General features: G+C 47.5%; 1 protein-coding gene across 3 annotated transcripts in view; it reads left to right on the plus strand.

Moving 5' to 3' along the window:
• The window catches only part of LOC121557519 (testosterone 17-beta-dehydrogenase 3), a 59,785-nt gene extending 35,806 nt beyond the window's left edge, over nt 1-23,979 (plus strand). For 2 of the 3 annotated variants that reach the window (XM_041871120.1, XM_041871119.1), the window contains exons 3-12: nt 20,707-20,753; nt 20,917-20,992; nt 21,131-21,238; nt 21,689-21,756; nt 22,114-22,158; nt 22,433-22,467; nt 22,712-22,793; nt 23,011-23,076; nt 23,442-23,591; nt 23,776-23,979. In XM_041871120.1, coding sequence (XP_041727054.1) covers nt 20,707-20,753; nt 20,917-20,992; nt 21,131-21,238; nt 21,689-21,756; nt 22,114-22,158; nt 22,433-22,467; nt 22,712-22,793; nt 23,011-23,076; nt 23,442-23,591; nt 23,776-23,871 — 773 coding nt within the window. In that variant the 3' untranslated portion in view covers nt 23,872-23,979. Of the gene's footprint in view, nt 1-6,541; nt 6,780-20,706; nt 20,754-20,916; nt 20,993-21,130; nt 21,239-21,688; nt 21,757-22,113; nt 22,159-22,432; nt 22,468-22,711; nt 22,794-23,010; nt 23,077-23,441; nt 23,592-23,775 lie in introns of those variants that run through there. The other variant, XM_041871121.1, reaches the window with a different exon arrangement.
• The last annotated feature ends 2,270 nt before the right edge of the window (nt 23,980-26,249 follow it).

A 26,249-nucleotide genomic window follows, 5' to 3' on the forward strand; every position in this document is an offset into this window, starting at 1 on the left:
ACTCCGCCCCTGTGCTTTTTATTCTAAGAAGCTCAGTCCGGCGGAGCGGAATTATGACGTAGGGGACAGGGAGCTGTTAGCCGTAGTACAGGCCCTAAAGTTGTGGAGGCATTGGCTTGAGGGGGCTCAACACCCTTTTCTCATTCTGACTGACCACCGTAACCTGGAATACATTCGGGCAGCTAGGAGACTGAATCCTCGCCAGGCTCGATGGACTATGTTTCTCGCCCGGTTTGTGTTTAAGATCACTTACATCCCTGGGTCCCAGAACGGGAAGGCAGATGCCCTGTCTCGGCGGTATGACACAGAGGAGAGGTGCGTGGAACCCACTCCCATACTACCTGAGTCTTGTCTGGTTCCACCGGTGGTATGGGAGGTCGATGCGGAGATCGAGCGGGCATTACGCACCGACCCTAGCCCTCCACAGTGTCCGGTGGGTCGGACGTACGTCCCTCGAGGTCCGGGATCGGCTTATTTATTGGGCTCACACGTCACCCTCCTCTGGACATCCAGGTATTGGCCGGACAGTGCACTGCCTTAGTACAAAGTACTGGTGGCCAACGTTAGCCAGGGATGTGAGGATTTATGTCTCCTCCTGCTCAGTGTGTGCCCAGTGTAAGGCGCCCAGACACTTGCCCAGGGGTAAATTACAACCCCTGCCCGTTCCACAACGACCCTGGTCTCACCTCTCGGTGGATTTTGTTACCGACCTTCCCTCCTCACAGGGGAATACCACCATCCTGGTCGTTGTGGATCGGTTCTCGAAGGCCTGTCATCTCCTTCCCATGCCGGGTCTTCCTACTGCCCTACAGACCGCTGAGGCTCTATTTACTCACGTCTTCCGGGCATTACGGGGTACCCGAGGATATAGTGTCTGATCGAGGCCCCCAGTTTACCTCCAGAGTCTGGAGAGCGTTTATGGAACGGTTGGGGGTTTCGGTGAGCCTTACCTCGGGTTACCACCCGGAGAGTAATGGGCAGGTCGAACGTGTCAACCAGGATGTGGGTAGGTTTCTGAGGTCATATTGTCAGGGCCGGCCGGAGGAGTGGGCGAGATATGTGCCCTGGGCCGAGATGGCACAGAACTCTCTCCGCCACTCCTCCACTAAACTAACCCCTTTCCAGTGTGTGTTAGGGTACCAGCCGGTTCTGGCACCTTGGCATGAGAGCCAGATCGAGGCCCCTGCTGTGGATGAGTGGGTGCGGCGCTCGGAGGAGACGTGGAACGCTGCACACGTCCATCTGCAGCGAGCCATCCGTCGACAGAAGACGAGCGCCGACCTCCACCGCAGTGAGGGGCCAGTGTACGCACCTGGAGATCGAGTCTGGCTCTCAACCAGAAACCTGCCCCTCCGCCTGCCCTGCCGGAAGCTGGGTCGGCGGTTTGTGGGGCCTTTTAAAGTCCTGAGGAGATTGAACGAGGTGTGTTACAGGTTACAACTGCCCATTGATTACAAAAATATTAACCCCTCGTTCCATGTGTCTCTCCTCAGGCCGGTGGTAGCTGGTCCACTCCAGGACTTTGAGATAGAAGAGACTCCTCCGCCCCCGTTGGACATCGAGGGGGCTCCGGCGTACACTGTTCGGGCCATCCTAGATTCGAGACGCCGGATGGGGGGTCTCCAATATCTCGTGGAGTGGGAGGGGTACGGCCCGGAGGAGCGGTGCTGGGTGCCGAGGAGGGACATCCTGGACCCGTCCCTTCTGACCGAATTCCATCCTGGTCATCCTACGCGCCCTGCTCCGTGTCCTCCTGGTCGTCCCCGAGGCCGGGGGTGGCGCACGGCTGGAGCCGCGCGTCAAGGGGGGGGTACTGTTACGGTTTCGGCCGAGGCGGCCCCTCCTCCTTGTTCGGGCAGGCTTCGGCGGTCGTCGTCTCCGGAGTACTAGCTGCCACCGTTCGATGTTTCATGTTTGACTGTCGTGTGGTAGTTTTGGTCCGCTGTATTTTGTTCTCTCTTTATTTCGTTTGATTTAGAGAGTCCTGCACTTTGTGCACACTTACTTTGTTCAGTTTAGTGTGCGTGTATTTCGCCTGTGGCCTGTGGCCGTTGTTGGCGTGTTTCTACGGACTTCACTAAAGACCTTTGGATTTATATTCTGTGTCCTGCGTGTGATTCCACATCCCACTACACTCCACTCGTGACAGTTCTTCTTAAGTGATAATGCCCCAGAAGCCTGTGTTTGGAGGATATATTGGCACGGGTGTTGTTAGGCCCGAGACTAAGTCGAATAATGATTGACATATTTTCATTAGAAACGTTATTTTGATGAATTTATTCATACTATTTCATCCTTCCGCAATATATAGTCCCGACACAAATCTAGGGTTGCTACCTGTCACAGGTTTCGGCCGAGGCTGCTCCTCCTCCTTGTTCGGGCAGGCTTCGGCGGTCGTCGTCCCCCGAGTACTAGCTGCCACCGTTGTATGTTTTCGATGTTTGTTTGGTTTTGTCTTATTGGTACACCTGTTTCTGTTTTGTGCTTATTATGTGTCCTATACGTTTTCGTTGTTTGAGTCTTGTGTTGTGTGTAATTGTTCACCGGTCAGAGGTGCAGTGTTTGTTTCCTCCATTGGATAGGAGAGAGTTTCCGCACTTGTTGTGCGCGCTATTTTGGCGAGTAGAGTTTTACGCGTTGTGTGCATAATTTTCGTGTTTTGCCTTCCGGGCTCTTGTTGAAGCCCGTTTGTTTTTTTGTGTATTTACTAAAGCCTGTTGGACGAAGCCTCTGTTTCCTGCGCCTGATTCCTGCACCACATCCACATTTCACACTGACACTACCCAAGCTGGCTGGTAGTTCGTTCTATCGGTTTGGTTGCCAGAGACGCGACCCAGTCGTTCGTTCTAAATGTTCCATTGCCATACTGGCTGGCAACGTTCTTATCCCTTGCTTGCTAGCTAGCCAACTACGGCTAACTTATAGTCACTTCAAACAGTGCAGCCAGAATAACAACAAAGTAGCTGCACTTGTATTTGTTTAAGCTCTTTTCTAGTTACATTTATTTGGATACATCCATAACAATGAGCTAATGAGGCACTATTTCGCCTGGCATAGGAAATGTGCTCACTCGTCAGGACACTGTTGTTCAGTGGCACAACGCTCTTAACCACTAAGCTACCTGCCGCCCCAGCGTACTTGGAGAAGATCTGCAAAGAGGAGTGGGACAAAATCCCTCCTGAGACGTGTGCAATCCTGGTGGCCAACTACAAGAAATGTCTGACCTCTGTGATTGCCAACAAGGGTTTTGCTCCTAAGTCATGTTTTGCAGAGGGGTCAAATACTTATTTCCCTCATTAAAATGCAATCAATTTATAACATTTTTGACATCCGGCGCTCTGATTTGAATGGGCTACTGAGCAACCGGTCTGAGTGCACCACCTCGGCAACACTGGAATGGACACCCAATGCACCCTAATCTAAATTTGACGTTTGGAGAAATGGAATGATACAGAGCAGCAGGATATTTTGGTGATTAAACCAGTGTACTCATTATATTTTACAGTCAACTTGTATTTTGGATCAATGGTTGTGTGTTGAAAGATGTCTACAAACAAAATGAATGCACAATTAAAGAGTGAGGACCACCGCCAACAGCTCCCTGTCTCCAACTCCATAGTTCCTCTCTGCGGGGGTAAGCTTTTTAGAGAAAAAGGCACAGGGATACATTTTCTCTGGCTTACCATGCTGCTGGGAGAGGACCGCACCCACGCCCTCCTCCGATGCGTCCACCTCCAGGATGAAAGGACGAGAGGGAGCTGGGTGTTTTAGGATGGGCGCTGTGGTGAACCTCTCCTTCAGCCTCTTGAAGGCATCGTCAGCCTCAGGGTTCCAGGTCAGCTTCTGAGGCCCACCCTTAAGGAGAGAGGTGAGCGGGGCGGCTATGGAGCTGAATTACCTGATGAAACGCCGGTAGAAATTGGCGAAGCCCAGGAAGCTCTGTAGGCCCTTGATGGTGGTGGGAACTGGCCATGACCTGACGGCGTCCGTCTTCACTCCTTCCATGAACACCCCCCGAGGACTGATCCTGTATCCCAGGAAGGAGATGGCCTGTTGGTGGAATTCGCATTTCTCCCCCTTCACCAACAGGCTGTGTTCCCGGAGGCAGAGTAGGATCGCTCGGACGTCCCTGATGTGCTCCTCGAACGTAGCCGAGTAGATCAGGATATCGTCGATGTACACCACCACCTGTCTTCTCAGCATGTCCCGGAACACGTCATTGATGAAGGACTGGAACACAGATGGTGCATTGGCGAGGCCGTAGGACATAACGCAGTATGCATAGTGGCCTGAGGTAGTGCTGAATGCAGTGTTCCACTCGTCTCCTTCCCGGATTCAGATCAGGTTGTTGGCACTCCTCAGGTCCAACTTGGTAAAGTACCGGGCCCCTCGTAGCTGCTCGATGGCCGACGGAACCAGATGGAGGGGGTACCGGTGCTTGGTGGTGACTGTAGTCAATGCATGGTCTCAGTCCTCCATCTTTTTGGCCACGAAGAAGAAGCTGGCGGAGGCAGGAGAGGTAGAGCGTCTGATGAACACCTGTGTCAGGGTCTCCGCCACATACTTCTCCATGGCCTCTGTCTCCGCCATGGAAAGGGGGTAAATGCGACTCTTCGGGGGGTGTTGTCCTTCCAGCAGGTCAATGGCGCAGTCCCAAGGCCTGTGAGGAGGGAGACACGTAGCCTTAGATGAAGAGAAGACATCGGAGAGACCTGCGTACTCACGTGGAATGTTGGGCTGGAGGGCGGACTCCGGACTCTCCACTGATATGGAACTACAAACCACCGGCAGGCAGGTCTTCCGGCATGAGGTAGACCAGGCTGTGATCCTCTTGGTGATCCAAGTGATGGTGGGGTTGTGTAGTCTGAGCCAGGGCGATCCCAAGACGATCCGGTGAAGGGGTGACGTGACGATGTGGAATGACAGCTCCTCGTGGTACACCGAATGGTGATGGTGATGGGGAGAGTGACGTGCATAATGGTGCCTGACCCAAGGGGATGATTGTCCAATGAGGTGACGTGTAGCGGAGATGGCAGTGGTACGGTGGGCAACCCCCATTCAGAAACCAGCTCCCTATCTGTAAGGTTCCCCGCTGAGCCAGAATCTATCATTGGAAGATAAGGAATAACCAGTAACCGTTATGGGAACTAAAAACAATGGTTTTGTGATAGGAGATGACGTCACACTCACGGAGCGGCGACGGGAGTCATACCGCCTACATAGGGAGCCGCCAGGAGATCTGTGTGCCGCGGTGGTGTAGGGGGTGCTGCACACCTCCATGGGTGAGGACTCGGAATCAGGGCGGCTTCCATAGCTTAGATGGGGTGAGCGTCGAAGCTCCGGGAGGTGTTGGGAACGCCGTCTCTCTTGCAACATTTCGTCAAGATGGATGGACGTGGTGATAAGGGTATCAAGGTCCATCTCATCGTCCCGACATGCGAGTTCAGTCTTAATGTCCTCCTGTAAGCCTCTCCTGAAGGCCGTGCGCTGAGCACGCTCATTCCAGCCCGGAAGACACCGCCACCATGCGAAAGCTCAGAGCGTACTCGGACGCGGGCCCCTCTCCCTGTTGTAGATGGAGGAGACGCTCACCCCCGTCCTTTCCCTCCGTGGGATGATCAAACACCGCCTTGAACCGAGTGAGGAAGGTGGGGTAGGGTAGTGCCACTGCCTCCTCTCCTTCCCAGACTGGACTGGCTCAGTAGACCGGCGAATCAGAGCGCCGGAGGGGAGCAACGGGAGGAGACGTGACAAAGGGTTAAATTTAGGCACTCATTACGAATGGTTATGGTAAGGGTTAAGGTTTGGGATAGGGTTAAAACATTAAGTTTAGGCAATCATTTTGATTGGTTAAGATAAGGATGGAGGTTTGGGATAGGCTTCAAACAAAAACAAACAGTGTTCACGGCTGGGATCAAACACGCAATCGTCTGACCCAGAGTCATGTAATTACATCCATTCAGCAGCCCTGTCCACAACACCTTAGCAAAACCGAAGCTTACTTTATGGTAATAGAGCTCACTTTTGCCCCTAGTGTCCGGTTTTGAAGGTATTTCCCTGACATCTTCAGGAAATGGATAGACGTCCAATTTCGACATTAATCTTGAACGAACTCCCTGTCCTGAAGAAATCCAGCATATTTTCAAACACTACAAAAGTAAGTCGTCTTGATTTAGCAAGGAGGCAGCTGTGAGGAAATGCATGAGAGCCTTTCTACATTAACTCATTAATCATTCTGAATTTGATAGAGAGATGTAGATACTACATTTGACATGTTCTACACTTTTGTCCTAAACTAAAATGGAAGCTGTAGCTTGATTTGATTGGATTAAGTTTGGTGTGTGTGCTTTTTGTGTAGCCTTCAGTGTGTGTGTGTTTGTGTGTGTGTGTGTGTTTGTTTGTGTGGTTTTGTTTGTGTAGCCTTCAGTGTGTGTGTGTGTGTATGTGTGTGTGCTTGTGTGTGTGTGTGTGTGTGGGTGGAGGAGGGGCTATGGATTGGCTATTCCCCCTGTCATTCCCCAGTGTGTATGTCTGGCTGAGGAGCTGTAGTGTGGTCAAAGCAGACTCACTCAGACAGAGTTTGTTGTGGCAGGCAGACAGGCAGTTCTAAAGGGCCAGTGAGTGTGCAATGGATTTCATGGAGATGTTCTTTGTCTCTCTCGGCACTGCAGTCATTGTCTTTTATGGAGTGAAAATGGTCCACTTCGCCAAGATGTTTTATCCCAGAGTTTGGTTCCCGCAGCCAGAGTCCTTCTTTACATCCATGGGAGAGTGGGCAGGTGAGCTCTGAGTGTGTGTTTATGTGTGTGTTGACATGTTTAACTATACGGTGTGTGTGTGTGTGTGTGTGTGTGTCCACTGAATATTGCCATCGGAGTCTAAAATAAGTTATTGTATAAGTAAGTAATTAGGAAGAATCATCTATAAATGATGTCTCATGAAGTGGTTAAACAATTATATGAAAAAGTTCTACTTGAATGCATTTCACTGTAACACCTTCTGGCATCAAACCTCAGACTAGCTGCCTCTAAGGTATTACACTGGATGTAATGAAGTGTGGCAACTTGTGGTCACAGTGTGATCTCACTGTGCAAATTATACTGAAGGACAAAGAGTTCCATCTGGACCCAGATTAAACCCATTAATTTTTTCCCCCAGATCTTTAAATATAATAATAATATAATATAATAATATAATAATAATAATAATATAATATAATAATAATATAATAATATATATAATAATAATATAATAATATAAATATAATTAAATGTCTGGGTGCCTGGGGAACACTCTGTAAGGTCACTCACAGCCTAGTGGATCACTCACAGCCTATATCCATTTTTGGACTTATATTATAAATTAATAATATGCACCCCCCAAAAATTAAATAAATAAAGGGACAACAATTATTGATAAAAGATACAAATAGGAAAATAGATAAAAAATAAATAAATAGATATGCACCCATTGATTCTTGAAGAATATAACTTATAAATGCCTCATGAGCATAGTTCAACTGTGGTAGCCCATCAGAACCCAAAACACTCACTTTTTTTACTCCAATGTTTGTAAACAAAGTAAATGTAAACAAACACTATAGCCTCAAAACATGGTTAAAACTAAAATGTTAACATCATGGATGGTCAGTCCTTGCATCCATACCTCTGTCTATGAATTTGAGAGTGGTTACATTTACATTTTACGTCATTTAGCAGACGCTCTTATCCAGAGCGACTTACAGTTAGTGAGTACATACATTATATTTTTTATATACTGGCCCCACGTGGGAATCGAACCCACAACCCTGACGTTGCAAACGCCATGCTCTACCAACTGAGCTACATCCCTGCCGGCCATTCCCTCCCCTACCCTGGACCAATTGTGCGCCGCCCCATGGGTCTCCCGGTCACGGCCGGCTATGACAGAGCCTGGATTCGAACCAGGATCTCTAGTGGCACAGCTAGCACTGCAATGCAGTGCCTTAGACCACTGTGCCACTCGGGAACCCCATTTCTTCAGCCCCATCACTCAGCTCTTTAAAGAATAGAGGGGGGTTTTGGTGAGTGAATGAAAGTTGTTCATGCCACAACTATCAATGTCATGACACAGCTATCAATGCCATTTTAATGTCACGTTGATGTCATGTTGACACATTGTATTATCTGGTGTGGGTGACACGGTCATCTGGGAATACTATTGGACTGGCTGACATCATAGATAGCCCAGGAAAAGAAAGCATGATATCTGCACACTGTTTCGATGCTTCACTAAATGAAGTGCATACAGTGTATGGGTATTCTGCTTTCTTTTCAAAAGGAATTTTATAGACCCCATAGCCCTCAAACTCAACTCTGGAACTCAGGGACTGATTTAGAACTGAGTTATATAGTCAGACTTACATAGTCACTTTCCGTGCCTTCAGAAAGTATTCACACCCCTTTGCTTTTTCGACATTTTGTTGTGTTACAAAGTGGGATTAAAATGGATTTAATTGTAATTTCTTGTCAACAATCTACACAAAATACTCTGTAATGTCAAAGTGGAAGAAAAATTAAAACATTTGTAAAAGAAAATATGCAAAATAAAACACTAATATATCTTGATTAGATAAGTATTCAAACCCCTGAGTCAATACATGTTAGAATAACATTTGGCAGACATTTCAGCTGTGAGTCTTTCTGGGTAAGTCTCTAAGAGCTTTGCACACCTGGATTGTACAATATTTTCACATTATTATTTAAAAAATTCTTCAAGCTCTGTCAAGTTGGTTGTTGATCATTGCTAGACAGCCATTTTCAAGTCTTGCCATATATTTAAAGCCGATTTTAGTCAAAAATGTAACTAGGCCACTCAGGAACATTCAATGTTGTCTTGGTAAGCAACTCCATTGCATATTTGGCCTGAATTTGTCCCCCAGTGTCTGTTGGAAAGCAGATTGAACCAGGTTTTCGTCTAGGATTTTGCCTGTGCTTAGCTCTATTCCGTTTATTTTTATCCCAAAAAACTCCCTAGTCCTTGCCGATGACAAGCATACCCATAACATGATGCAGCCACCACCATGCTTGAAAATATGAAGAGTGGTATTCAGTCCCGTGTAGCTCAGTTGGTAGAGCATGGTGTTTACAATGCCAGGGTTGTGGGTTAGATTCCCACGGGGGCCAGTATGAAAATGTATGCACTCACCCAAACATTTTTTAAAAGTTGCTCTGGATAAGAGCGTCTGCTAAATGACTAAAATGTACTCAGTGATGTGTTGTGTTGGATTTGCCCCAAACATAACGCTTTTTATCCAGGACATAAAGTTAATTTCTTTTTCACATTTTTCACAGTATTACTTTAGTGCTTTGTTGCAAACAGGGTGCATGTTTTGGAATATGTGTATTCTGTCCAGGATTCCTTATTATCACTCTGTCAATTAGGTTAGTATCGTGGATTAACTACAATGTTGTTGATCCATCCTCAGTTTTCTCCTATCACAGCCATTCAACTCTGTAACTGTTTTAAAGTCACCATTGGCCTCATGGTGAAATCCCTGAGTGGTTTTCTTCCTCTCCGGCAACTGAGTTAGGAAGGACCCCTGTATCTTTGTAGTGACTGGCTGTATTGATACACCATCCAAAGTGTAATTAATAACTTCACCATGCTCAAAGGGATATTCAATGTCCGTTATTTTATTTCTATCCATCTACCAATAGGTGCCGTTCTTTGTGAGGCATTGGAAAACCTCCCTGGTCTTTGTGGTTGAATTTGTGTTTGAAATTCACTACTCGAATGAGGGACCTTGCAGATAATTGTATGTGTGGGGGTACATAGATGAGATAGTCATTCAAAAATCATGTTAAACACTATTATTGCACACATAGTGAGTCCATGCAACTTATTATGTGACTTGTTTACAGCAAATGTTTACTACTGTACTTATATAGACTTGTCATAACAAGACATTTCAACTTTTCATTTGTAATTAATTTCGAAAAACATAATTCCACTTTGACATCATAGGTATTGTGTGTAGGCCAGTGATCTCAATTGAATCCATACATTTAAAAAAATATATTTAATCTATTTTAATTTCAGGCTGTAACACAACAAAATGTGGAAGGGATGTGAATATACAGTGGGGAAAAAAAGTATTTAGTCAGCCACCAATTGTGCAAGTTCTCCCACTTAAAAAGATGAGAGAGGCCTGTAATTTTCATCCTAGGTACCCGTCAACTATGACAGACAAAATGAGAATTTTTTTCCAGAAAATCACATTGTAGGATTTTTTATGAATTTATTTGCAAATTATGGTGGAAAATAAGTATTTGGTCAATAACAAAAGTTTCTCAATACTTTGTTATATACCCTTTGTTGGCAATGACACAGGTCAAACGTTTTCTGTAAGTCTTCACAAGGTTTTCACACACTGTTGCTGGTATTTTGGCCCATTCCTGCATGCAGATCTCCTCTAGAGCAGTGATGTTTTGAGGCTGTCGCTGGGCAACACAGACTTTCAACTCCCTCCAAAGATTTTCTATGGGGTTGAGATCTGGAGACTGGCTAGGCCACTCCAGGACCTTGAAATGCTTCTTACGAAGCCACTCCTTCGTTGCCCGGGCGGTGTGTTTGGGATCATTGTCATGCTGAAAGACCCAGCCACGTTTCATCTCCAATGCCCTTGCTGATGGAAGGAGGTTTTCACTCAAAATCTCACGATACATGGCCCCATTCATTCTTTCCTTTACACGGATCAGTCGTCCTGGTCCCTTTGCAGAAAAACAGCCCCAAAGCATGATGTTTCCACCCTCATGCTTCACAGTAGGTATGGTGTTCTTTGGATGCAACTCAGCATTCTTTGTCCTCCAAACACGACGAGTTGAGTTTTTACCAAAAAGTTCTATTTTGGTTTCATCTGACCATATGACATTCTCCCAATCCTCTTCTGGATCATCCAAATGCACTCTTGCAAACTTCAGACGGGCCTGGACATGTACTGGCTTAAGCAGGGGGACACGTCTTGCACTGCAGGATTTGAGTCCCTGGCGGCGTAGTGTGTTACTGATGGTAGGCTTTGTTACTTTGGTCCCAGCTCTCTGCAGGTCATTCACTAGGTCCCCCCGTGTGGTTCTGGGATTTTTGCTCACCGTTCTTGTGATCATTTTGACCCTACGGGGTGAGATCTTGCGTGGAGCCCCAGATCGAGGGAGATTATCAGTGGTCTTTTATGTCTTCCATTTTCTAATAATTGCTCCCACAGTTGATTTCTTCAAACCAAGCTGCTTACCTATTGCAGATTCAGTCTTCCCAGGCTCGTGCAGGTCTACAATTTTGTTTCTGGTGTCCTTTGACAGCTCTTTGGTCTTGGCCATAGTGGAGTTTGGAGTGTGACTGTTTGAGATTGTGGACAGGTGTCTTTTATACTGATAACAAGTTCAAACAGGTGCCATTAATACAGGTAACGAGTGGAGGACAGAGGAGCCTCTTAAAGAAGAAGTTACAGGTCTGTGAGAGCCAGAAATCTTGCTTGTTTGTAGGTGACCAAATACTTATTTTCCACCATAATTTGCAAATAAATTCATAAAAAATCCTACAATGTGATTTTCTGGATTTTTTTCTCAATTTGTCTGTCATAGTTGACGTGTACCTATGATGAAAATTACAGGCCTCTCTCATCTTTTTAAGTGGGAGAACTTGCACAATTGTTGGCTGACTAAATACTTTTTTCCCCCACTGTATATAGTCAGACTTATATAGTCAGACTTATCAGGTCTGACTAGATGGTCGGCCCTCTATGGGAGTGGTTGAAAGTCTCTGAGTCAGTTTCCTAACAGATCATCTCCTGACTGACTTAATATTATAAACTGGGTGGTTCAAGCCCCGAATGCTGATTGGCTGACAGCCGTGGTATAACAGACCGTATAACATGGGTATGACAAAACATTTATTTTTACTGCTCTAATTACGTTGGTAACCAGTTTATAATAGCTATAAGGCACCTCGGGGGTTTGCGTCGTGCCTAAGAACAGCCCTTAGCCGTGGTATATTGGCCATATACCACACCCCCTTGGGCCTTATTGCTTAATTATACCACACGGTATGGGACACTGAGGGCTACACAAACAACACAGACACACAGACACACACAGACACAAACTGAAACACACAGACACACACAGACACAAACTGAAACATACAGACACACACAGACACAAACTGAAACACACAGACACACAGACACAAACTGAAACACACAGACACACACCAACTAGTCTTGTGTTCCTGAGGGAGCAGTCAACTGTTGTTACTGGGTCCTCTTCTCCTCTTTTGAGCATGTTCTGCCTCCCACAGTGCTATAAACTGTGGTGTTCTCTTTCCCCCATAAAGGACCAACAATACCTAGCCTGACCACCTCCTTTTTCCCAAGCTCTGCTTCTATTCCATTCCAATCCAGCACAGGGGAAAAAAAGCAATTAGAACAGTATGTTCCGGAGGGTATTATCCCCTTCCTCCCCCTTAACTTGGAGGAGTCTCTCCAGCTAATTGGAAATCAAATGAACATAAGTTTGTTTCTCTTTCTCTGTTTCCTTTCACTATCAAGCCTTTTTGAGTGTTCGTGACATGTTTGGTTGGAGTTTGTGCATGTGTGTGTATGTGTGTGTTTGTGTAGCCTTCAATGTCCCATACTGTGTCATTTCTAATTCTTCCTCTGTGGGAGGTTTCTGGTGCGTCAAGATGTGCTTTGCGTTTGTTCTTACTTCATCTCTCTGCCCTGAAGCGATGCAGGAGAAGACAGGAGTCAAGAGGAGGAAAACAGACTGTCCGGACATTGTACATTCAGAGGAGACTGGATACACTCAGCTAGCTACTGAGGGAGAAAGATACGCTGGCTAGCTTGGACAGCCCTAAGACCACTCAGTTCCAGCCAAACACCACAGTGTTAAGATGCTGCTGCCTTTGTTATATTAAGGTCACTAACCAACGCTCCCTTAACACCCTTCCCTTCCCCTCAGAGTGGAACATTCCAGGGCTTCTGTGGTAGAGTTTGGTTTGAATGTTCTCGAAGGCTGGAGTTGTTATTCAGAACTTTCATGTTCACTATCACTGTGTTTTTGTGTGTGTGTGTGTGTGTGTGTGTGTGTGTGTGTGTGTGTGTGTGTGTTTCCAAGCATATACAATTAGTCATTTGCATTAGTAAAACACAAACAACAACAAGATTATTAAAAAAATTTAAAATATTCTGGCCTGTTGGTTTACTGAGGCATGGTGAAGGCGAATATCTTTCGTGGTCCTCTGTAGCTCAATTGGTAGAGCATGCCGCTTGTAACGCCAGGGTAGTGGGTTCGATCCCGGGACCACCCATACATAAAAATGTATGCACACATGACTGTAAGTCGCTTTGGATAAAAGTGTCTGCTAAATGGCATATTATTATTATTATTATATCCACATTTTGTGTTTTTGTTCGCTCTCTAAGCCAAGCACTGCCTCATGGTCAGAAAGTATGGATGAGTTTGTTACTGGGACCACAGAGAAATAGACACTGGACTGCAAATACCGCAGAAATATTGAAAACACTCCAAATTAATTATACAGTTTATGAAAATAATGTATCTCTTTTCCTAGCATGACACTGCTAGCATGACACTGTATAAAATAAATAGTCCAAATCTTAAATTATAGTGTTTTGCTTAGTCACCCAATAAAATTCACCCTGAATTCTATTTGGAGAGAGTTCTTGTCACGGTTTCGGCCGAGGCGGCCCCTCCTCCTTGTTCGGGCAGGCTTCGGCGGTCGTCGTCTCCGGAGTACTAGCTGCCACCATTCGATGTTTCATGTTTGACTGTCGTGTGGTAGTTTTGGTCCGCTGTATTTTGTTCTCTCTTTATTTCGTTTGATTTAGAGAGTCCTGCACTTTGTGCACACTTACTTTGTTCAGTTTAGTGTGCGTGTATTTCGCCTGTGGCCTGTGGCCGTTGTTGGCGTGTTTCTACGGACTTCACTAAAGACCTTTGGATTTATATTCTGTGTCCTGCGTGTGATTCCACATCCCACTACACTCCACTCGTGACAGAATTACACACCATCTCATGGAATCAGCAGGAGCACCCACACCCACCGACATCATGGAGGAGCGCTTTCGTGGTCAAGAAGATCGGATCAACCAAATCGGGCACGCCCTGGACCGGGTGATGAACATTCTCCATCGATGGGAGATCAGCGATGTACCCACACCTCCACCTACCGCACCATCACCATCGGTCAGCCCGCCCGTCCAACAACCGGAACCCAGTGGGATTCGGCTCTCACTCCCGAGGGCGTACGACGGCACCGCTGCCGGGTGTCAGGGGTTCCTGTTACAAGTGGAACTCTACCTTGCCACCGTACACCCGGCGCCCTCGGGACACGAGAGCGTTTCCGCCCTCATCTCCTGTCTCACCGGCAAGGCGTTGGAGTGGGCCAACGCCGAATGGAGGAGAATAGACGCCGCCACTATCACCTATGCGGAGTTCTCCCGCCGCTTCCGTGCGGTCTTCGACCATCCACCGGAGGGGAAGGCGGCGGGGGAGCGTCTATTCTACCTCCGGCAGGGGATGAGGAGCGCTCAAGAGTTTGCGCTGGAGTTCCGGACTCTAGCGGCAGATGCAGGGTGGAATGAGCGGGCCCTCATAGACCACTTTCGTTGCAGCCTCCGGGAGGACGTCCGCAGAGAGTTGGCGTGCAGGGATACTACACTCTCATTTGACCAGTTGGTGGACATGGCCATTCGGCTGGACACCCTGCTCGCTACCCGCGGACGTCCCAGGTGGGGGTCGCCCATTCCACCCTCCAGCGCCTCCGAGCCGAGCCCGATGGAGCTCGGAGGTGCTGGCGCTAGAGGGGGAAGAAGAAGGAGCCCGAGGGGGGCTGTCCCCTGCACCAACTGTGGCCGTGGAGGGCACACCGCGGCTAGGTGCTGGGGAGGGTCCCCTGGTGGGGGAGACGGCAGGTCACACATTGGGGAGTCCTCCCAGGTGAGTAGGCGCCCCACTTACCCAGAGCTTTCTGTCGTACACATAACTATACCTGTTTGTTTTCCACAGGTTGCACCTCGTTCCCAGCATAAGGCGCTAGTAGATTCAGGCGCAGCTGGGAATTTTGTAGATCGTAAATTCTGTGTTGAGTTAGGGATTCCCCTCCTTCCGGTTGATAATCCTTTCCCTGTACATGCCCTAGATAGTCGTCCGTTAGGATCTGGGTTGATTAGGGAGGTCACTGCGCCACTTAGGATGAAGACGCAGGGGGTCATGAGGAGACGATTCAACTCTATCTGATCGACTCTCCTGCGTATCCGGTGGTGCTGGGGCTTCCCTGGTTGATTACCCATGATCCTACGATTTCGTGGCGAGAGAAGGCTCTTAAAGGGTGGTCTGCTCAGTGTGAGGGGCTATGTCTGGGTGTTTCCGTAGGGGCGACCTCGGTGGAGAGTCCGAACCAGATGCCAGCACTGCACATTCCACCTGAGTATGAGGATTTGGCACTCGTGTTTAGCAAGGCAAGAGCGGCACGGTTGCCGCCTCATAGACAGGGGGATTGTGCGATAGACCTCCAGGCAGGAGCTGCGCTCCCGCGGAGCCATGTGTATCCTTTGTCACAGGAGGAGAAGAGGGCAATGGAGACGTACATTGCCGAGTCTCTGAGACAGGGATACATACGGCCCTCCACTTCTCCCGCGTCCTCGAGCTTCTTTTTTGTGAAGAAAAAGGATGGAGGTTTGCGTCCGTGTATTGATTACCGCGGTCTCAATCAGGTGACTGTGAAATATAGTTATCCACTCCCGCTGATTGCGACCATGACGGAGTCCTTACACGGGGCACGGTTCTTCACAAAATTGGACCTCAGGAGCGCATATAACTTGGTGCGCATTAGAGAGGGCGATGAGTGGAAGACAGCATTTAGTACTACCTCCGGTCATTACGAGTATCTCGTCATGCCATACGGGTTAATGAATGCTCCATCAGTCTTCCAATCTTTTGTAGATGAGATTTTCCGGGACATGCAGGCGCAGGGAGTGGTGGTGTACATAGACGATATTCTGGTGTACAGTTCTACTCGGGCCGAGCATGTAGCCCTGGTGCGCAGGGTATTGAGGAGATTGTTGGAGCATGACCTGTATGTCAAAGCCGAGAAATGTCTGTTCTTTCAGGAGTCAGTCTCCTTTTTGGGTTATCAGTTGTCTGCGTCAGGGGTGAGAATGGAGGTTGACCGTTTGTCTGCCGTGCGTAATTGGCAAACCCCAACTACGGTTAAAGAGGTGCAGCAGTTCTTGGGTTTTGCGAATTACTACCGAAGGTTTATCCGGGGTTTTGGACAGGTGGCAGCTCCCATAACGTCCCTTCTGAAGGGGGGTCCTGTGCGCTTGCGATGGTCAGCTGAGGCGGACAGGGCTTTTGGGAGACTGAAGGACCTGTTTACATCGGCCCCAGTGCTGGCGCACCCGGATCCCACTTTACCATTCCAAGTAGAGGTAGACGCGTCTGAAGCCGGTATCGGGGCTGTTCTTTCACAACGGTCCGGCACACCACCTAAACTCCGCCCCTGTGCTTTTTATTCTAAGAAGCTCAGTCCGGCGGAGCGGAATTATGACGTAGGGGACAGGGAGCTGTTAGCCGTAGTACAGGCCCTAAAGTTGTGGAGGCATTGGCTTGAGGGGGCTCAACACCCTTTTCTCATTCTGACTGACCACCGTAACCTGGAATACATTCGGGCAGCTAGGAGACTGAATCCTCGCCAGGCTCGATGGACTATGTTTCTCGCCCGGTTTGTGTTTAAGATCACTTACATCCCTGGGTCCCAGAACGGGAAGGCAGATGCCCTGTCTCGGCGGTATGACACAGAGGAGAGGTGCGTGGAACCCACTCCCATACTACCTGAGTCTTGTCTGGTTCCACCGGTGGTATGGGAGGTCGATGCGGAGATCGAGCGGGCATTACGCACCGACCCTAGCCCTCCACAGTGTCCGGTGGGTCGGACGTACGTCCCGCTCGAGGTCCGGGGATCGGCTTATTTATTGGGCTCACACGTCACCCTCCTCTGGACATCCAGGTATTGGCCGGACAGTGCACTGCCTTAGTACAAAGTACTGGTGGCCAACGTTAGCCAGGGATGTGAGGATTTATGTCTCCTCCTGCTCAGTGTGTGCCCAGTGTAAGGCGCCCAGACACTTGCCCAGGGGTAAATTACAACCCCTGCCCGTTCCACAACGACCCTGGTCTCACCTCTCGGTGGATTTTGTTACCGACCTTCCCTCCTCACAGGGGAATACCACCATCCTGGTCGTTGTGGATCGGTTCTCGAAGGCCTGTCATCTCCTTCCCATGCCGGGTCTTCCTACTGCCCTACAGACCGCTGAGGCTCTATTTACTCACGTCTTCCGGCATTACGGGGTACCCGAGGATATAGTGTCTGATCGAGGCCCCCAGTTTACCTCCAGAGTCTGGAGAGCGTTTATGGAACGGTTGGGGGTTTCGGTGAGCCTTACCTCGGGTTACCACCCGGAGAGTAATGGGCAGGTCGAACGTGTCAACCAGGATGTGGGTAGGTTTCTGAGGTCATATTGTCAGGGCCGGCCGGAGGAGTGGGCGAGATATGTGCCCTGGGCCGAGATGGCACAGAACTCTCTCCGCCACTCCTCCACTAAACTAACCCCTTTCCAGTGTGTGTTAGGGTACCAGCCGGTTCTGGCACCTTGGCATGAGAGCCAGATCGAGGCCCCTGCTGTGGATGAGTGGGTGCGGCGCTCGGAGGAGACGTGGAACGCTGCACACGTCCATCTGCAGCGAGCCATCCGTCGACAGAAGACGAGCGCCGACCTCCACCGCAGTGAGGGGCCAGTGTACGCACCTGGAGATCGAGTCTGGCTCTCAACCAGAAACCTGCCCCTCCGCCTGCCCTGCCGGAAGCTGGGTCGGCGGTTTGTGGGGCCTTTTAAAGTCCTGAGGAGATTGAACGAGGTGTGTTACAGGTTACAACTGCCCATTGATTACAAAAATATTAACCCCTCGTTCCATGTGTCTCTCCTCAGGCCGGTGGTAGCTGGTCCACTCCAGGACTTTGAGATAGAAGAGACTCCTCCGCCCCCCGTTGGACATCGAGGGGGCTCCGGCGTACACTGTTCGGGCCATCCTAGATTCGAGACGCCGGATGGGGGGTCTCCAATATCTCGTGGAGTGGGAGGGGTACGGCCCGGAGGAGCGGTGCTGGGTGCCGAGGAGGGACATCCTGGACCCGTCCCTTCTGACCGAATTCCATCCTGGTCATCCTACGCGCCCTGCTCCGTGTCCTCCTGGTCGTCCCCGAGGCCGGGGGTGGCGCACGGCTGGAGCCGCGCGTCAAGGGGGGGGGGTACTGTTACGGTTTCGGCCGAGGCGGCCCCTCCTCCTTGTTCGGGCAGGCTTCGGCGGTCGTCGTCTCCGGAGTACTAGCTGCCACCGTTCGATGTTTCATGTTTGACTGTCGTGTGGTAGTTTTGGTCCGCTGTATTTTGTTCTCTCTTTATTTCGTTTGATTTAGAGAGTCCTGCACTTTGTGCACACTTACTTTGTTCAGTTTAGTGTGCGTGTATTTCGCCTGTGGCCTGTGGCCGTTGTTGGCGTGTTTCTACGGACTTCACTAAAGACCTTTGGATTTATATTCTGTGTCCTGCGTGTGATTCCACATCCCACTACACTCCACTCGTGACAGTTCTTCTTAAGTGATAATGCCCCAGAAGCCTGTGTTTGGAGGATATATTGGCACGGGTGTTGTTAGGCCCGAGACTAAGTCGAATAATGATTGACATATTTTCATTAGAAACGTTATTTTGATGAATTTATTCATACTATTTCATCCTTCCGCAATATATAGTCCCGACACAAATCTAGGGTTGCTACCTGTCACAGGTTTCGGCCGAGGCTGCTCCTCCTCCTTGTTCGGGCAGGCTTCGGCGGTCGTCGCTCCCCGAGTACTAGCTGCCACCGTTGTATGTTTTCGATGTTTGTTTGGTTTTGTCTTATTGGTACACCTGTTTCTGTTTTGTGCTTATTATGTGTCCTATACGTTTTCGTTGTTTGAGTCTTGTGTTGTGTGTAATTGTTCACCGGTCAGAGGTGCAGTGTTTGTTTCCTCCATTGGATAGGAGAGAGTTTCCGCACTTGTTGTGCGCGCTATTTTGGCGAGTAGAGTTTTACGCGTTGTGTGCATAATTTTCGTGTTTTGCCTTCCGGGCTCTTGTTGAAGCCCGTTTGTTTTTTTGTGTATTTACTAAAGCCTGTTGGACGAAGCCTCTGTTTCCTGCGCCTGATTCCTGCACCACATCCACATTTCACACTGACACTACCCAAGCTGGCTGGTAGTTCGTTCTATCGGTTTGGTTGCCAGAGACGCGACCCAGTCGTTCGTTCTAAATGTTCCATTGCCATACTGGCTGGCAACGTTCTTATCCCTTGCTTGCTAGCTAGCCAACTACGGCTAACTTATAGTCACTTCAAACAGTGCAGCCAGAATAACAACAAAGTAGCTGCACTTGTATTTGTTTAAGCTCTTTTCTAGTTACATTTATTTGGATACATCCATAACAATGAGCTAATGAGGCACTATTTCGCCTGGCATAGGAAATGTGCTCACTCGTCAGGACACTGTTGTTCAGAGGAGCTAGCCAACAACACAGTTAACACAATCACTTCAGACTGAAGCTGGAAAGACTGCAAACTATTTGCACTTCATTTCGTTTCACCTTTTGTCAATTAACATTTCTTTGTATATATCCCAAAAATTATGCCAGCTGATTCATGATTTCAACTGGCTGAGAAACTCTGCCTCCCTCTCTGTCTCGTCCCAACTCCCGACACGTTCATTACTATGGGACAGCTGGATATCTAATTTAAATATTGAAACAATGTTGCAAATGTCAGCGAGACAGACAGCAATGTTTATACAAATATCCACTGTTGAAAACTAAATGTTAGTCTAAAAGAAATGTGAGATAATGTCTAGATGCTTTTTATAGCGGAGATCAAGTTAATAAATTGCCTGGCTGGGCTGATGAGACAGTGGACTGCGCAGTCAGATGGAACAGAGTAAATAGGCATTTTAACATCATAGATTTAGCCTGTGGTAACTTGTGGAATAGACACCGGCTGGAATGCGATTTTAACCAATCAGCATTCAGGATTAGACCCCACCCATTGTATAAAGTCAAACATCTGCTCTAAAACACACAGTTAATAATAATATAAATAATAATAATAATTATTGAATGAGTACATGCTGCATGTATGTGTTAATGTGTGTGCGTGCGTGTGCATGTGTGTATACGTGTGTGTGCGTGAGTTTGTGTGTGTGTGTGTGTGAACAGAAACCAGACTCATCAGGACAAAGGTCAAATTAAACACACAGACTGATCTCCTGTTGGTTCTCTGTCCTTGCGGTTCTTTTATCAGAACTGAGGAACACGCTGTATGTATATGAGTACACTGTGTCAGGACAAGATAGCACATGCAAACAAACACAGAAGAAAATTCCTATTTTGATTGTCTGCAGGAGAGGAGAGGGAAGAGGAAAGGGAAGTTCCAAGTGGAGCAGGTCCACCCATGCTGTGGTGAATGAAGCCTCTAGTGGTGGGAAATATTACTGTCTGGTTACTTCTATCAGCGATGTGGAAAGAGATTTTCCAGTGACATCCTATCCCATCTTCCTCTGTTGCAGTGGTCACTGGTGGGTCAGACGGGATAGGGAGGGCATACGCCTTTGAAGTAAGTTCCCATTACTGTTTCTGAATGTGCCTGTGACATCCAACCTGTCCATCACTAAGTCCTGTGGTTCAAATCCTACCTGTCTGTCCATCACTAACTCCTGTGGTTCAATCCCTCCTGTCTGTCTATCACCAACTCCTGTGGTTCAATCCCACCTGTGCAGCTGGCAGGACGTGGGCTGAACGTGGTGATCCTGAGCAAAACCAAGGACAAACTGGACCGGGTGGCACTGGAGATAGGTGGGAGGAGCTAACGTCCTTCTTCTTCTTCTGGGATGATCAACATTTTCATTGGGGACTGTTTAGATGTTAGGTCAATGGGATCAATGACATGTATCTCTTTATCTTCATTCATTCTGTGACATTGCTCTTTCACAGCTGAAACCACGGGTCAGAAAGTGAAAGTGATCGTAGCCGACTTCACTGAGGATGACATGTACGAGTGCATTGAGGAGAAGCTGAAAGGCTTATATATTGGTGTATTAGGTACGTGGTTTTCAGATTTTTGTGTGTGCGGAAAGTCGTGTTATTCAGTCGTATTTATTGGAAATGTTAAAAATTAGATTATAAACGGGGTGGTTTGAGCCCTGAATGCTGATTGGCTGACAGTTGTGGTATATCAGACCGTATACCACGGATATGACCCCAATTTTTTTTTACTCTTCTAATTACGTTGGTATCCAGTTTTTAATAGCAATAAGGCACCTCGGGGGTCTGTGGTATATGGCCAATATACCATGGCTAATGGCAGGTACTCCGCATTGCGTTGCACGTAAGAACAGCCCTTAGCTGTGGTACATTGGCCATATACCACACCTCCTCAGGACTTATTGCTTAAGTATAGTATTGTAAATAAAACAAGGAGAAATAATCATTTCCAAAAATGGTCTAAATAATGTCAATGAAAGTTAACCTCATCTTATCCAATCCACACAGTGAATAACGTGGGGATTCTACCCAGTTATATTCCCTGCAAGTTCCTGCAGACTGAAGACCTGGAACAGGTGAGGTAGCTTAGTGGTTAAGAGCGTTGTGCCAGTAACCGAAAGGCCGCTGGTTCTAATCCCCAAGCTGACTAGGTGAAAAATCTGTCGATGCGCCCTTGAGCAAGGCACTTAACCCTAATTGTTCCTGTAAATTGCTCTGGATAAGAGTGTCTGCTAAAATGTGAGAGGAGACAGACACTATTGGTTACCTATTGGCCTGTCCTCATACCTCACCTGTGCCTCACACTCACCTCTCTCCCATCACCATTATCCAAAACTCTGTGTAACGTCATAATATGGTTGATATTACCTGGTGGTAGACGGAAGACAAGGAAAGGGAAACACACTTCACTATTGTATTTTTTTTCCTTCCAGAGAATTACGAAAATGATCAACTGCAATGTGAAAGCTTTGGTCAAGGTAGGTGGACCTACTGATATTGAATACCGTCAGTGGTGTTTATGCTTAAAGGGATACTTCAGGATTTTGGCAATGAGGCCCTTTATCTACTTCCCCAGAGTCAGATGAACTTTTGGATACCATTTTTATGTATCTGTGTCCAGTATGAAGGAAGTTATAGGTAGTTTTGCGAGCCAATGCTAAGTAGCGTTAGCGCAATGAGTGGATGTCTATGGGTATCCCTTTAAGTGTCTTCTTGTTTTTAACTGACATGTCTTTATACTTTATCCCACAGATGTGCCAAATAGTCCTGCCAGGGATGGAGATGAGGTGTTTTTGGAGATAGGTTTACCTCAATCTAATATTGAGACTTCGTATTGTCAATTCATCAAAGTTCAGTTTATTTATACTGAAACTGAAATTGGTCAAATCTAAAAGTCTGTTAATTGCTTGATAAACATAAGTTGATAAATGTTAGGTGGAGAACCTGGGTAGTCCTGACCAGAGCCATGTATTTGGATTTATATTCTACAGTAAATGGCTCTGGTCCTGACTGTCCCTTATGCCCTTACAGAGGGAAGGGAGTGATCGTGAACATCTCCTCTGGTTTGGCCAGTGTTCCTTCACCCATATACACCATGTACTGCGCATCAAAGGCTAGTACAGACCTGCTATCTCTTTCACTAGTACATACCTGCTATCTCTTTCACTAGTACAGACCTGCTGTCTCTTTCACTTTGAAATTGCTTCACTTAGCTTCATCTAAGTACAGCATGATCAGCCAGTTGTAAAAAAAATGCTTCTGGAATTAGTCGTTTGTGTAACAAATAATCTAAGTGATTTCAACGTTTCTATGTGGCTGTCTTTGTCCAGGTGTTTGTGGAGAGGTTCTCTCAAGGTCTGCAGGCTGAATATAAAGCTAAAGGAATCATGATACAGGTGCAGTGATACATCTAAGCATCAGTGTGCATGGATCTATTTTACATTCATGTGAAAGGGGGAAGAGCGCTCAAATTATCCGTACGTGTACTGACTGTGTACTGTATTCAATGGTTTGTACTGGGGATCTGCTATCAGCGCTGTGGTCAATTCTATAGAAATTCAGTCAGTTTAGCAGGTGAATTGAAATTCTAGCTAAATCAATAATAGTACTGAAGGGAAATAAATGGCACTTTTCAATTCTTCAACTGGAAGTTGAATTCACTTCCCCACTTGACTGAATTGAAATGGAACTGACCTCTGACCTTGTCTACTCTATTTGTCTGCTTTACTCTATTCCTCTTTCCTGTGTCTCTGTGTCACAGGCAGTGGCTCCATTTGGGGTGTCCACCCCCATGACGGGCTACCAGAAGCCCAACATGGTGACCCTGACAGCGGAGGACTTTGTCAGGACGTCCCTGGAGTACCTCCTAGCCGGGGACAAGACCTACGGCAGCATCTGTCATACAGTACTGGTAAAACACATGAGAACATTTACAGAAAGTAGAAGTATTTACAGTGAATAGTCAGAGCCATCACTGAAACCAGGTCTGTGTGTGTGTGTGTGTGTGTGTTTGTGTGTTTGTGTGTGTGTGTGTGTGTGTGTGTGTGCGTGCGTGCATGTGCGCGTGCATGTACATGTGCGTGTTGTCTCTATAGGGTTGGATGGTAAAGACCGTTCCCCAGCAGATCCTCCATAGTGAGAGCATGCAGGACAGTCTACTGGAGTATGTGAAGAAAAGAGTGGAGAAATAGGTGATAGATCACCTGCAACACATGCACTATTTTATCATCATATACAGTGCCTTCAGAAAGTATTCACACCCCTTGACTTTTTCCACATTTTGTTGTCTTACGGCCTAAAATTGATTAAATTGAGATTTTGTGTCACTGGCCTAAACACAATACCCCATAATGTCAAAGTGGAATTATGTTTTTAGACATTTTTACAAATTAATTAAAAATGTAAACTGAAATGCTTGAGTCAACCCCTTTGTTATGGCAAGCCTAAATACGTTCAGGAGTAAAAATGTGCTTAACAAGTCACATAATAAGTTGCATGGACTCACTCTGTGTGCAATAATAGTGTTTAACATTATTTTTGAATACCAATACCATATTTACAATGTGCAGGGATGCTGGAGTGATGGAGGTAGATATGTATAAGGGTAAGGTGACTAGGCAATAGGATATACGATAAACAGAGCAGCAGCAGCCTGTACATGAGTGGGTGTGCGTGTGTGTAGAGTCAGTATAAATGTATGCGCACATTGATGTGTGAGTGAGCAGATGATGGAGTGAGAGTGTAGGGCCCTGTGAGTGTTCAAATACAAATAAAAGGTCAATAAAGATACGAGGCTAACGTGTAGCTATTTTGTTATTAGATTTTCCAGGTCTTCCAACTACACCACCTGATATAGATGTCCTGGATGGCAGGTAGCTCGGCCCCAGTGATGTACTGGGCTGTCTGCACCACCCTCTGTAGCGCCATGCGATCGAAGGCGTTGCTATTGCCATACCAGGCAGTGATGCAACCAGTCAAAATGCTCTCAATGGTACAGCTGTATAACTTTTTGAGGATTTGAGGGCCAAACTTTCCTCCTGAGGGGGAAGAGGCACTGTGTACGGACCATTTTCAGTCTTTAGTGATTTGGACACCGAGGAACTTGAAACTCTCGACCTGCTCCACTGCAGCCCCCCCCGTTTCCTGTAGTCCACGATCAGCTCCTTGGTCTTACTGACGTTGAGGGAGAGGTTGTAGTTCTGGCACCTCACTGCCAGGTCACTGACCTCCTCCCTGTAGGCTGAATCATCATCGCCTTTGATCAGGCCTACCACCGTTGTGTCGTCAGCAAACTTGATGATGGTGTTGGAGTCGTGCGTGGCCACGCAGACGTGGGTGAACAGGGAGTACAGGAGGGGACTAAGCACACACCCCTGTGGGGCCCCTGTGTTGAGGGTCAGCGTGGCGGAGGTGATGTTGCCTACCCTCACCACCTGGGGCCTGCCCGTTCGGAAGTCCAGGATCCAGTTGCAGAGGGAGGTGTTCAGACCCAGAATCTTAAGCTTGGTGCCGAGCTTGGAGGGGACAATGTTGTTGAACGCTGAGCTGTAGTCAATGAACAGCATTCTCACATAGGTATTCCTCTTATCTAGGTGGGTGAGGGCAGTGTGGAGAGCAATTGAGATTGTGTCATCTATGGATCTGTTGGGGCAGTATGTAAATTGGAGTGGGTCTAGGGCTTTGGGGGATGGTGGAGTTAATGTACCATAACCAGCCTCTCAAAGCACTTCATGATTACAGAAGTGAGTGCTACAGGGTGGTAGACATTGTGGCATGATGCCTTAGAGTTCTTGGGGACAGGAATGATGATGGTCATCTTAAAACATGTGGGGATTACAGACTGAGACAAGGAGAGGTCGAAAATTACAGTGAATATGCCTGCCAGCTGTTCTGCACATGCTCTGAGAACACACTCTGGAATACCGTTGGAGACCGCAGTCTTGTTGGTGTTGACCTGATTAAAGACCCTTCTCATGTCGCCCTCGGAGAGCGAGATCACCCAATCCTCTGGGTCAGTGACGGCCCTCACACCCGGCTCGATCTTGTTGTTGTGAAAGGAGAGGGAAGAGGAAAGGGAAGTTCCAAGTTCGTCTGGTAGAGAGGCATCGTTGGGCAGGTCATGGCTGGGTCTTCCTTTGTAATCTGTAATGGACTGTAGCCCCTGCCACATGCAGTGGGTGTCAGAGCCTATGTAATAGGATTCCACCTTATTCCTATACTGTCCTTTTGCTTGTTTGAGGGCTTTGCAGAGGTCATAGCAGGACTTATTGTACTTACTCCTGTCCTCGGCCGTAGCCTTAGGGTTGTCTATGATAGCTCTGTGTGTGGTAGCCCTGTCCTTTAGTTTAGCGCTAACATCTGTGTTAATCCAGGGCTTTTGATTGGGGAAGCAGCGAACCCTCACCGTGAGGACAACGTCGCTGATACATTTTCTAATGAACCCGGTGACAGAGGTGGTTAACTCGTTAATGTTATCGGCGGAGTCTCAAAACATATTCCAATCAGTGCTAGCAAAGCAGTCCAGTAGTATAATCTCTGGTTCTGGTGACCATTTCTCAATGGAGCGACT

The sequence above is a fragment of the Coregonus clupeaformis genome, chromosome 18, assembly GCF_020615455.1.
Source record: "Coregonus clupeaformis isolate EN_2021a chromosome 18, ASM2061545v1, whole genome shotgun sequence".
Lineage (NCBI taxonomy): Eukaryota > Metazoa > Chordata > Actinopteri > Salmoniformes > Salmonidae > Coregonus > Coregonus clupeaformis.